A 12726-nucleotide genomic window follows, 5' to 3' on the forward strand; every position below is an offset into this window, starting at 1 on the left:
TTTATTTACACCTTATGAAAATTGTTATGCAGTCCATGTTAAAAGAACTTATGATGGAGAATTGTTACATTAGAAAAATAATATTCTTGATAAAGCATTCTCAATGTGTCCAATCATATTTCCTGCCTCTTCAATAAGGCAAAAGTCCCTGGAACAGCGTATAACTTAATTTACAAAATACAATAACTGTTCAGACACATATTCAAGTTTTCTTTTGGTATGATTTTTCCTCACTGTAAAACTTTTTTTTTTTTTTTTTTTTACTAAAACAGAAAGACTTTCAGGAACATGTCATTTAATGATTCAGCTATACATTACATATACAACTCTGTAGCCTAGCAACAATCATTGCTACACCATCATTAACTTTAAATATTTTGCTTGGTGAGCTATTCTCAAATGTAGCATATTTTAAGATTTTGTCATCATTATGACTGTGGAATCATTGTTTGGTTTTCATAGGAAACGGATCTGTCACAGTATGAAGCTTTGTTTATTTTAAGGAACTGGTACACAATTACACTTCCACTCACAAGAGAACACCACAGATACAACTAAAGTCAGGCTTGGGTGGCTCCACGAAGGTCTCGCGCCGGACCAGCCCCGAACCTCCTGCCCGCACCGCCGCACAGCCCTGGCCGCGTTCGGATGGTTTCATTTCCGGAGATTTTTTGCTCTTCACAGTTAGGTAGTTTTAATTCCTTCAAAGGCACACAACTTCCATCTTTTTTCCAGCGTTGCTCCCACACCCGTGAATTCCTGTTTGAACATGCGTGGCAGCCTCATCAAAAGCATCTCAATTTCATTTGCAGATATCTGTTAGAAAGGAAGAAAAGTCACTTTGGGGAAAGGAACTCATTTTTAAGGAGGTAACTGGGTGGGGGAAAATGTGCTTTTCCAATGAATAAACAACAATTAGTTTTCTAGTTGGCTATTAGGTGACGTCCTTATAGAAGGAACATGAGTGAAGCGTGGAGTGTGATTTTTCCGTCTCCTGGGCAGCTGGCGGGATGGGGCATGAGACCAACGGGCGGGAGGATCCAGATTCATCCTTCATATCATGGCTACCTTAAAGGCTGAACAGGCCTGATATAAAAGGAGATGGAGAGGGAATTTAAGAGGGCTCAGAGCAAATTCATCGCCACTCCTGGAAAGCTACTGGTACCTTCACTCTCATCGATGGAGGCAGCAATTTTCTGAGGGAGGAGATGAGGAGCAGAGGGCAGTTGGGTGGATTTTTTTTTTTTTTAATTTTTTGCACCCAAACGTCTTTCTCTTCCTTTAACTTTTACAGGGACCAGAGACCATGAAGGTTTAGGAGTAGAAACTAAACCCCAAAACCTACACTAAGAAAAGTCTCAGCATCCAGTCATAAAATCCAGGGAGATTTTTTTTTTTCAAGTTTTGCACTGAGCTTGACAGGTAGGTTTTTTAATGCAACTTTTTTCTTCTCCCAATTTTTCTTTATTATATGAATTTTTACATCAATAATTTATTTCATTTTAAACAAAGAACAAATCTTCTGTAATCCTTCTGCTCTAACACAATCATTGCTCTTGTATTCATGTGTTTGCTTCCCAACCCATTAGTGTGTATGTGGCTCTTACATAGCAAGGTGGCCAATTTGGAGTCTGATATTCTGTTTAAATATGCCTGGAATTTGAGGTCTGCAATTCTGTTTGAATCCTGTATCTACTATTGTTACAAGCTAAATGACCCTTACGAAGATAGTCTCTCTCAGCCTCAGAAAATGAGAATAACATTTAATAAGGATGGTAGAAAAACTACTGGTTTAGCACAGATTTGGGCACATAGAAATAACTGTGTTCAATGAATCATAGCTACTATAATTTTTCATGGTACAATCACTGTAGAGATAGCATTTTAGAGTCTGCATTTTCCATTTAACATTATTAAGATTCATTTAAAAGAGACACCACATAGACGAAGAAGTCAAATCAACTGTTCATTTACTATGCACGTGGAAACTATTTCATATGATATAGTCAATATTCCTGGGCCAATAACACAAAACGTTAGTTAAATAGAGGCAGTCCTGAAAGTTGAAATAAATCATATTCTAAAATCTTTGGGTGAATCATTTTGAAATCCAAATGCATTTCCCCACAAGACCAGGTCAACGCAAAAGCCCATTATACAGATTACTGAAAGGTTCATAGTGGTTTTGAGAAGTGCATTTTCTTTCAGGGAGCACTGTGCACAGCACCTTCACCACGTGTGGCTCTCATTTCGTTCTCACAGCACTCCTGCGAGATATGTGGGGCAGATGTGATGTTCCTCCACCTTACAGCTGGGAAAACTGACTGAACTACAGAGGGGTGAGTGTTTTATCACAGACAGAGCTTGGAGAGCACCCAAGGCATGTGGGTGGGGCCCGGGCACTGGGATGCTTCACGCGGTTCCCACGGTTGTCAGCAGCTGGGGGTGGACGACCAAGGCTGTGACAAGGTCTTTCTAAATATCAGTCACCTCGGGCGCTTGTTAAAAGCACGGGTTCCTAGCCTCTCCTCTGGGGACTGTGAATCAGCTGGTTGGGAGGGCGGCCCAGATAATCTGTTTGTAACAACCACCCTGGTAATTCTTAGGATTAGGCATATGGGGGTTAAGAATGGGGACTTCAATCAGACAGGCTTGGATTTCACTCTGGGCTGGGCCTCAAGCTGTGTGACCTTGGGCGGATTACTTAATATTTGTAGTTCTCAGTGTCTTCAGGTGTGTAATAGAAATAATACCTCTGTCCGCGCAATTGCGAGGATTATCTGTAAAATGTGACACAGTGCCTGGCGCAGATAATCTCTCTCTCTCTCTCTCCATATCCACACAGATGTGGCAATACTGATGGGAAATGGCACTATTCTCAAGCCTGCGTGGCAGGTGGGTCAGGGTCTGTGCCCATAGCCAAAGGAGGCAAGTACGGAGACGTTTGTGACCAATCCCAGCTGTTACTGGGACCAGGAGGCAGTTTTCTTTAAGCGTTATGAGGCCCTTATCTTCTCAGCAAGCACCCTTCCTTCTTTTGGAGCAGCACAGCGCAGGTAACCTACGGGGGCTGCGGCCTCCAGTCCCATGCAGTCACCACCCTGGGACAAGCCGTCCTCCCCTGGGTCAAGCAGAGGCCACAGTGAAGCTGACAGGCTGAGGTCCCTGCCAGCCCACCAGTGCCTTGTTTCCAGTGTAACTGTCACCTCCCTTGGAGACCTAAGGAAGAAGCCTTGTGCTATTTGTTAGGAAGGAGAAAAAAAGCTGACTTCTTGAGGGTAAAATGCATATCTGATCTAAAGATAACGTCCACAGGGGCCAGGACAGCAGCCCTGCCACCGACTGTAAGAGCGTAACAACTCACAGTCACCAATAAACTTCTTTACCAGAATCTTCTGAAAACACTATTTAATCCTCACTACACTCTCATAAGACAGAAATAATTTACCAATGAGAAAACTGAGACCGGGAGAGACCAGGTAACCAGTGCAGGTGACACAGGCAGTGACGGTGCAGCCGGGCTCTGGTCTAGGTGGTGGCTGGGTGCCCTGCTCTTCACCACCCGTGCCCACTGCCACAGCGGTGGGGGCTGGGGACTGAGGACCAGAAATAATCCCCCTGGTCGCTGCTCTCTGCTCATGGGTGGGTGCCATGGGGGAGGGTCTGTGTACAGAGGGCAGGCTCTTCAGGGGAGAATACTATTAGCGTGACAGCAACAGCACCGGCAACAGACTGACAATTCTCAGCTGAGCTGGCTCAGACACAGTCATATGCTGACGCTCGGGCACCCGCCCCATGAACCATTCACCACAACGGCAGCAAGCACGTCGTGGGGAATCTTGGCCAGCGCGTACTGAGATACGGCACCATCTTGTTTTCCACGGTGTCTTTAGGTCTGAGCCTAGACTTAAGCCATAAAGGAAGCAGGAGAAGGGCTGCAGCAGGAGAGAGGGAGCTGTCACCTAGAGTCCTCCCCGTGGAGCAGGAAAGAGTAAGTGCTTGACCTGCACTATCCCATCAGAAAGCCCATTAACATGCAAACGCATCCCTCATTGCTGGAAGAAAGAAATTTAGACGCAAAAGATTTGTATCCTGGTCATGGAATAACCATTAACCATCTTCCAGTTGATTAACCAGTTAAGTATCCAGCCACTTAACTTTTTTGGGTATTCTATTTTCTCATTTGCAAGACAAGGGAATCGGAAAGAAACTCATCAAATGCTCTGAGGACTTGGTTGAGTTCTGGCCCCTCCGTGACCTCCAAGACCAGCCAGCTCGGTCTTAGGGCAAGCCGTTCAAATTAATCTGTCCACTAGGTGTGGCAAAGATCTCAAACTGAGAGAATATGATAGGTCTTTTGTGCACTTTAAAGCCCAAAGCACATGGCAACCCACACCTAAGTAGTACTCACTGTGTGCCAGATACTGTTCTGAATGCTTTTCATATATTAAGTCATTTAATAACATGATAACTCATAAAAACCCATTTTACAGATGGTGAGACTTAGGCACAGAGATGTTAAATAAGTTGCCCAAGGTCACACAGCTAAGAAGAGGTGAAACTGGGATTTAAAATCCTATGTTGGTTATATAGATCGACAATTAGCCATACTTCAGATTCTGACAAAGCCAGCAATTAGTAAAATGGAAATTCATGGCCTCAAATGTCGTTAGCTCTACGTTTCTGTTGGACTTGTGGGTAACAGCCCGATTCTGCCATAAGTATGTAAACGACGTGCACAGAGACGTGTTATGATTATGGAACAGACAACTTCAAATAAAATCCTATCTAAAGTATCCATTTAATAAGGCTCTCAGCTAAATTCTAGAAAATTTCCTTTAAGATATTTATATCTCATGCCAGAAGGAAGATCAAAGAGAAATTGCTTTCAGGTTAGTTTGATGATTTTGAAACTTTTCCCCCTCCCTGCAAAATAACCTGTATGACATTTTTACCTTTGGGGATTTTTAAGAGAAATTCAAGAGAAAAATCAGTTTGTCCTTCTTTTTCACCCTATGGCCAAAGAATTTCTACTTCACAAATACCTTCATTTACTTTAATTCTGTTTTCTTCTCTCTCTTACAATTTGTCAGCTCTTATAATTTTGCCTTCACAGAATCCTTTACCTTTTTGCTGGTGCTTTCTTCACCTTGAGAACTCCAAGAGTCACGGGTTGCCCCATAAAACCGAGCCCCCAGCCCTCACTGGCCCAGCTCTGAGTGAAATTTACCCATTGCCTCATCTCATACGAGATTCCCCTTCCTGTTTTTATTACCCTCTTACCCAGCAGGCTTTGGTTCCAAGCAGTTGGTGGCCTTGTATATCCTCAATCTTTGGTATTGTCAGTGGATTCGCCTGCCCCTGTTATGTTTAAAATTTCTAATACCTATTCTTTTAGGAAGGATTTATTTGCAATAATTATTAAAAAAAAAAAAAAAAAAAAAAAAAGAAGAGAGAAAAGATGGGAAGGAAAGAAGGTTCCAAGGGGCTTGTGTGGTGTTAACATTGCAGGGGTCATTTATAAAATCTGCTTGATTTATTTTCTGATTTGCTGACTCTAGCCCGAGCCCACTGCCTCCTTGCCAGGCCTCTAAGCACATGTACAGACTGACACACACAGACGTAAATCCATTTTATCATCAGGACGCTGGCTCCGTACCCCATATCAGGCAGGGGAGGCCCAGTGAAGAGGGGCCCCTGTTGGGGCACTGAAGAGACGCCGGCAGAGGCGGTGTCGAGGCTGAGGGTCAGGGAAGCCCGTTGCAAAACCAGACTTCCTGCCAGGGGATACACTGACTTTTAGCTTTCCCAGCACATCTAAATCTTGTTCAGTCTTCACATCCCCGGGCAGAGCACGGTGTCAGCACACACAGACACCTTGCAGTAAACATCCCTATGAAACGCAGAATGTAGATGGGGCAGGAGGGGAGGGGAGTGGGGAGGAAGGGGCGTTAGAAGGAAAAGAGGAGGAAAGAAGACAAACGGAAGTGGGAGGTTAGAAGGAGAGAAGGAAGGAAGAAACTAGAAGATATGGGAAGGAGGGAGGAGGAAAAGAAAAGGAATGAAGAAAAATGGAAGGAAAGAATTTAAAGGAGAAAAAAATCTGGAAGGGAAATGAGGGAAGGAAGGAAGGTGCTAGAAGGGACCCAAGGATACGTCACTGTGGATCATGGCTTTCTCAGAGTCACCCTTCTCTAACTCCTATTTCACTAAATATTTGCCCTGCTCACTTTAGCACTTTATTAGTTCATGTCTGATTCTCAAGTTATTTCACAAATATCATACTATTTTCTCAACTAAACTATAAGCTTTTGAGAGCGTGTTCTATCTTAGATTTCTTTCATGCCTGCCTTATCCTCTGGTCCCTAGGACAGCGCTGGGTGCGTGCAAAGCAGTGGATTATTCCAGCATTCATGGGGCCCCTGGTAACTGATCAACTTCTTCTGCAGTGAGTGAGCAACTTCCTTTGTGTTCTTTATGTGGTCAGGTGCAAAATACTGTTACCTCCACTGTCCTGTGCTTTCCGGAAGTGCTGTAATATCTAAGCAATCACTCATTACATACTATGACAGGTGCTCTTAAGGAGAACACCGGAATATACCTACCATTAAGGATTATTCAGGTAGGCAATCTTACACTACTGCGAGCATGTCACCAACCCTTATCCTCCGGCTACAGTCTGGGATAGAGTACTGTCCAATTAAAGCAGGATTTGAATTTCCTTTGAACTGGCAAGATTTTGTGTTTCCAGAGGTGTGCACTTAGTACAGAAATGTAAATGATTTTCCCTCTGGTGGGAAATGCACACATACCCATAAACTTTCAAGCTGGGCACCAAACAGTGGTTTTGTGCCAAATAGGTTTTCCTATATCTTCCAGCCTCTGTGGCCACATCATACCCAGGCCGGTTTTCAGAACCAAACCTTCCACTCTGGGGGCCTTGGGAAGGAGTTGCAGGGGTGGAGAGGGGGCAACCAGACACGCCTGGAGAACTGAGCCCCGGTCTCCTAAGGAGCACATGAACCGGGGGAAGAGCAGAGGAGCCCCTCCTCCCGCCCGTGAGACAGGGAGTTGCTCGCCTGCTCTGCTCGTCTCCACTGTGTCTTCCGTGCCCTTATCATCAGCAAGAGGGTGGGCCCGACGGGCTCTAGGGCTCAACCGGGAGATTCCATGGTTCAGCAGAACAATCTGATTGATCAGAAACCATTTTCGAGGTAGCATGGCCTTCTCTGAAGAGCTTACCTGCCTGTGCTCAGGGAATGGTTTTTGCCTCAGCAAAGGTTCAGGAAGCCCTGGCCCAGGCCCTCGCCCTGTCTTCCTCTGAATGAGTCTTTCTGACTTGGTCACATGGCACGAGAGAGTGGGGTGAATGAGAGTGGGTAGTTTCGAAAAGGCCGAGAAGAGAAAAATATGCAAATATTATTATCAAGAGCAGGAATAATATTTAACTGGAAAATGGCCCATTATTAGGCTACATGGTTTTAGGGAGCCATGTGCAATTTACATGCTCAGAATAATTTAAATTAATTCCTGCCTTTCCTTCCATTCCTAATCATTCTTGTACCCATACGTAGCCTTTGGGGAAATCCTCATAATAACAGCTCCATTACAGGGCTGGGTTGAGCCTGCTTTCCTTGTTCTCATCAGCGCCAAGGTGGACAGAATCTACATGTTATCTCACAACAATTGTGGTAATGGCGATGCTGTTAAATCTCAAGGAAACGGTGCTGTTGTAAGTGGAATCTTTACAAAGCCGCCCTACTAGAGTCAGCAAGCACCTGTGCTGTCCTGGCAGGACAGAAGCCACTGCCTTGAGGCAGCGTCAACCACAACTCGGGGGGATGGGGGCTGTTCGTCCTCATGATCCAGGAGCAGGTGGGCCAGGCCGCCGCACCTGAGAACCCCAGCGTCAACAGGCTGCTGGCGGCTCCAGGATTAGGAGACCGTTGGCAGCTCATGCAGGTGACAAGCCCCTAGTGGCTACATAAGAGGGCAAAGCTCTCATTATTCTGTTTTCTGCTTAAAGCTCTGAGGATACGGAATTCCAGTCTATGGTAATAATTTGCTCTCTGGATTAAAAAGTCTAAATATCCTCTCAGCTTCGCTGCAATAGAAAGAACCTGTGGCCCGATCCCCGGTACCCGGCAGTTTTAGAGCACTATTTTGATATATTTTCCACCCCAGGCAGGAGGAGAAAACTCGACGCTTTACAGGGCATTCCATTCAGGAAGGAGAGGGCTGTCGGGAGGTGGGGAGGTATCTGTATTTCCTCTGTGAGGAAAATACTTTCCTCATCATCTTCTACAATGAAAGTACCAGTCTGTGATGCGATGGAATTCCCTTGACTGAAGCCCTTCCAGAAAAGCCCATCATCTAATGGCCACAGACTGGGCTTGTGAATTCTCTCTCCCCAGAAACTCATAAGGGAAAGACACAAATCTCACCTGAGCTCTGTCCAGAGGGTAAGAATGGAACAAGAACTTCCGCCCCACCAAAATATTAAATAAATCAACTCATTATTTATCAATCCCTCCCGCCACTGCTAGGAGATGATTTTATTTATACACACACACACACACACACACACTCGTCACAGATGATCATCATAGATCATCTGCCTGCAGTGACAGAGCAGAGGAAGCAAGAGTGCTGAAATTCTTAGATAAACGACAAGTGGATTCTTTGGCCTTTTCAGCTTATACTAAAACAACCACTGCTTCTCAATAAATGCTTCTCACTTGGGACTTCCAGAAAGAGGAAGCAAAAATGTCAACCATACAAGGGAAGGATAATAGCAGCAAAAGGAATCATGTCTTGAGGGTTTATTCTCTGCCAAACACCTTGGTGCAAGCCCAGCCTTTCATCTAACCCTCCGCAAAGGTAGCGGGGACACTATGGGAAAGACAATACTGGTGAAGGGGAGGAGAAACAAACAACAGCAGAAAGCCTTCAGAGCTTTGTGACAAAGTAACCCCATACAGCGACTCCTTTTCACTTGATCTGAGTTTAACGTGATTATGTTCTATTTCCTCCAGATGCATGTGAACTTCAAGAATTTTATACTCTTCTATCTCCTTTCACCCTATCATAAAAGGCATGAAATGTAAGACTGAAAAATACTTTTGTTCCAGATGATTTCTCTCAAAGGGGGAAGAAGTATTAGATCCATTTAAGAGGTCAAGCAGTTCTGGGATCATGTACTGGTAAGATCATTTGAATCAAAATTAGAACATAATGTAGCAATTTAATCCACGCTAACCATTGACAATTGACAACGACTTATAAGTATCTATTCGGGGTCACAGAACTACAGGCTGTGTGTCTGGTCATACAAAGTCCACGCACTTTGCTACGCCCCGTGGAGGAGCTCCTTACTTATATCCATTTTCCCTCTAGCGGGAAATTGAGCAGGCTGTTCAGTGACCTCTCTGGCTTCTTACTTTGCTTCTGTGTCTGCCCCCTTCCTGGGCTTCCCCAGGCAGCCCTGGTTAGTGACACCATTTTATTTCCACAGGGCCTTTCTCATTGTCCACTCGAATCTGATACATAAATTGAGCTCTTTCTGTCCCTTCTCTTTTGGCACACAAACACAGCGATGGCTAGGAGTGCAGTTCCTTTGCAGATGAGGAAAACTGAGCTTCAGAGAAATGAATGATGTCTGACTCTGGGGATGACCCTTGGGGGCCCCAGCTGAGAATAACTCTGCAGTTGTTTTTTTTCCAGCTGGAGAAGAATGCTGAAAACCAGGCATTCATACAGTTTTCTTGAGAGTCATGTTAGATTTTTATATTATTAGAGGTGATTTGGCCTCTATCGTGTGAAGTCTGGAACAGGGAATCGTGTAAGAATATGGTCTATGGATGCTGCCCCTTTAGCCACACGCACCTGCTTTCTCCTTTGTTTTGGGAACTTTAAGGCTGACTTATAATTTGAAATCTCTCATAAGCTTTTCAAATTAAGTTGGCATCTGCAGAAAGTCATTGTCGTTTGAGATAACTGCTTTTCTTTCTACAAAGACAAAAGCAAGCGAAGAGAAGGCAACTGCTTGCCAGAAACGAGGTCCTTGCCAAGGAGAAGCGCTGACAAGCCTCTATCCACTCTTACACCCCTAAGGCAGCCCACACAGGGTCCCTATGCTAAATTTCAGTAATGAAAATCACTTGAGAAAAAGCATTTACCTTGGAGTCCAGCTGCTGCATGTATGACCACAGATATTCTATGTTGGCTCCAAAAGGGTGGACATGAAGAAACGTTGATATGATGCCTGAATTGAAAAGACAAACATCGGAAATTATTCAGAGGCCAATCAGAGTCTCAGTTAAATAATGCCATCTAACCCTGATGACTGTTTTGTCAGGCTGAGCTATGGCATTGCCATTTCTAACAGCATTCAACAAGCATTCAATAATAGCACATTCTGAAGACAGTAATAGTAACATGGCAAACAGAGCACTTTATCTCCTGGGATGATAGTAGTTTGCAAAGCTAGAATCTGAGATAATACATAGATGAATAAAGGTATTCAAAACAAAGACTCCTGGAAGCACTTCAACTACCAATTTTATGCTTGGTTTACCAATATAAAATTGTAGTTATTGGAAGGATAAAATTATCTCTTTTCTTTCCCTCAGTGGACTTTGCAGTATGAAAATGGCTCATACAGCTGTGTCAGAAATCACACTGCCTCAGATTTTCCTGATAATTATAGTTGCTGGTTATGAAAAGTATTTAATCTATATTTCCCCTAACTGCCATTGAAGGAAGCAGAGTCTTCCTGAAACATTTGCTGTTTACCCTGGTTGTTGCTGTTGTTTAAAGGGAGCCAGCTCACTCTCCCCTTCTCGCTGCAGTAATTTACAAGATCGTTTTAAAAGGTCTGGGAATGGACGGTTTGGCTGGAGTTTGATTATAAATCAGAAGGCTTTTCCATCATGAAAATCAACTGTCAACATTGTACTGACAAATGAAAAGCTGGATGTTGGTGCCAGGAATAAGGTAAAAAGCATTACCTTTCTCTCCTCCCCGCTTCCAGATCCAAAAGCAAAATAGTGAATGTGAGGAAGTCAACTCCATGTGCTGCACGCTGCTTTTTGTTAAGAAGTTGTGCTCACACTGACATTTTTTAGTTCTCTTTTAAGCAAGTTTCAAGATGAGTTAAATTTAAGGATAAGCTCTCATATTCTGTTTACCATGAGCCTTGATGCCTGGGCATCAAAGGGAAGACCCTCACTTGTATGAACGCAATAGGTCATCCTATAATTGCAGGTGACCTTGATGGCTCTGTGACAGGGTCTCATGGCCCCCTGCTCCCCAATGTGGTGCTTGGGATGCTCTGGGATGACTGTCAGTTTTTAAAGAAAAGTTCCCAGGTCATCCGTAGGCCAAGGACAGAGAACCAAAGGGTCTAGACAAGTACTCTCCAAACCTGTCTTCAGAGGACTGCTTCTACAAGGTTTTTAGGGGTTTGGAGTGAAATGAGGAAGGTAGAAATAACTCATACATTTCTCCATAAATGTAAAATCTCAGTTTTAGAGACTGACCTGTTCTTCGTGAGATACAAAGAACTATCATTGTATTTTGAGGTTATGTTCTTCCTTTTTTCTCACTAAAATGTCCTTCTTTTATGAAATAGTAGCAATGGTAGAAGGTTTATAATGGTACTTTTAATATCTTTAAGTAGCAAAATAGCTGCTTTTAATACACTCAAGTGGCACTGTGTTCTTCCACCCTTTTGTGTGTGTGTGTGTGTGTGTGTGTGTGTGTATTTTTTTTCCCTGCAGTCTTACAGACCATCTTTATTTATATTTTAATTGTAGAAGCCTGGAAACTATTTCCCTGTGTCTAAAATTCTGGTGAGGTAGCATTGTAAGTAATTCCATTACTAATAGGGTTAAAACACAGAAGCTCATGAATGATTTCCTTCGAAAAATAGAATAGAATAGAACGATTTAAAAACTATCACTTTCATTTGTATTTATTTAATGTTTCTTTAAAAAACTTTTTTATTGATATATAATAGTTGTACCTACTTTGGGGGTAATGAGATATTTTGACATCTGTATACTATGTGGAATGATCAAGTCAGGGTACCCGGGATGACCATCACCCCAAACATTTACCTTCATGTTGGAAACACTGCAGTTCTTCTCTTCTAGCTACTTACAGAAGAGAATATTAGCTATTCTCTTCTAGCTAATATACATTATTGTTGACAATAATTTCCTTACTGTACTCTCAAATAGTAGAACTTACTCCTTCCATCTAACTGTAATTTAAGTGAGAGAGGGACGGCTGGATTGCAGTTCGTGTGTAGGAACCGCCTCTGTTTCAGGAGGGTGACAGGGCCTTCTGCTGACTGTCCCAGGTCCTGTGTCCACTGCTCCCCACAGAGAGCCTCCCACAAGTGGCAGGCAGACCCTCCTCCCCTGCGCCACTGTGAGGAGGGGGACAGGGAGGAAAAGGGACAGTCAGCTTCGGCTCTGTGAGCAGGCGCTGTTCCTAGTGAGAAGCTTTTTTCTCCTCCTGCCACACTGCAAGACAGTGACTCAGGGGTGGGAGGGTGTGGCAGGAGGGGGGCCGGCCCCTCTCCTCGCTCCTCTCCTGGGTTGGCCATCTGCTTGGGCAGCTGGCTGCTGGGCTGGGCCTGGTCTTGTGCCCTGCTGAGCACGGGAAAGAGGCAGCAGGGCTCAGACAGGGAGCCACTGTGGCACTGCAGCCTTTCGGGTG

The 12726-nt window shown here is 44.1% G+C and overlaps 1 protein-coding gene across 1 annotated transcript in view; it reads right to left on the reverse strand.

Annotated features, from left to right (window-relative positions):
• Window positions 1-289: 289 nt before the first annotated feature.
• The window catches only part of ENOX1 (ecto-NOX disulfide-thiol exchanger 1), a 239815-nt gene continuing 227378 nt past the window's right edge, over window positions 290-12726 (reverse strand). The window contains exons 14-15 of the mRNA XM_069467218.1: window positions 10179-10264; window positions 290-816 (exon numbers count right to left, since the gene is read on the reverse strand). Coding sequence (XP_069323319.1) covers window positions 685-816; window positions 10179-10264 — 218 coding nt within the window. The 3' untranslated portion in view covers window positions 290-684. The remainder of the gene's footprint in view (window positions 817-10178; window positions 10265-12726) is intronic.

The sequence above is a fragment of the Eulemur rufifrons genome, chromosome 4, assembly GCF_041146395.1.
Source record: "Eulemur rufifrons isolate Redbay chromosome 4, OSU_ERuf_1, whole genome shotgun sequence".
In the NCBI taxonomy this organism is placed as follows: Eukaryota; Metazoa; Chordata; class Mammalia; order Primates; family Lemuridae; genus Eulemur; species Eulemur rufifrons.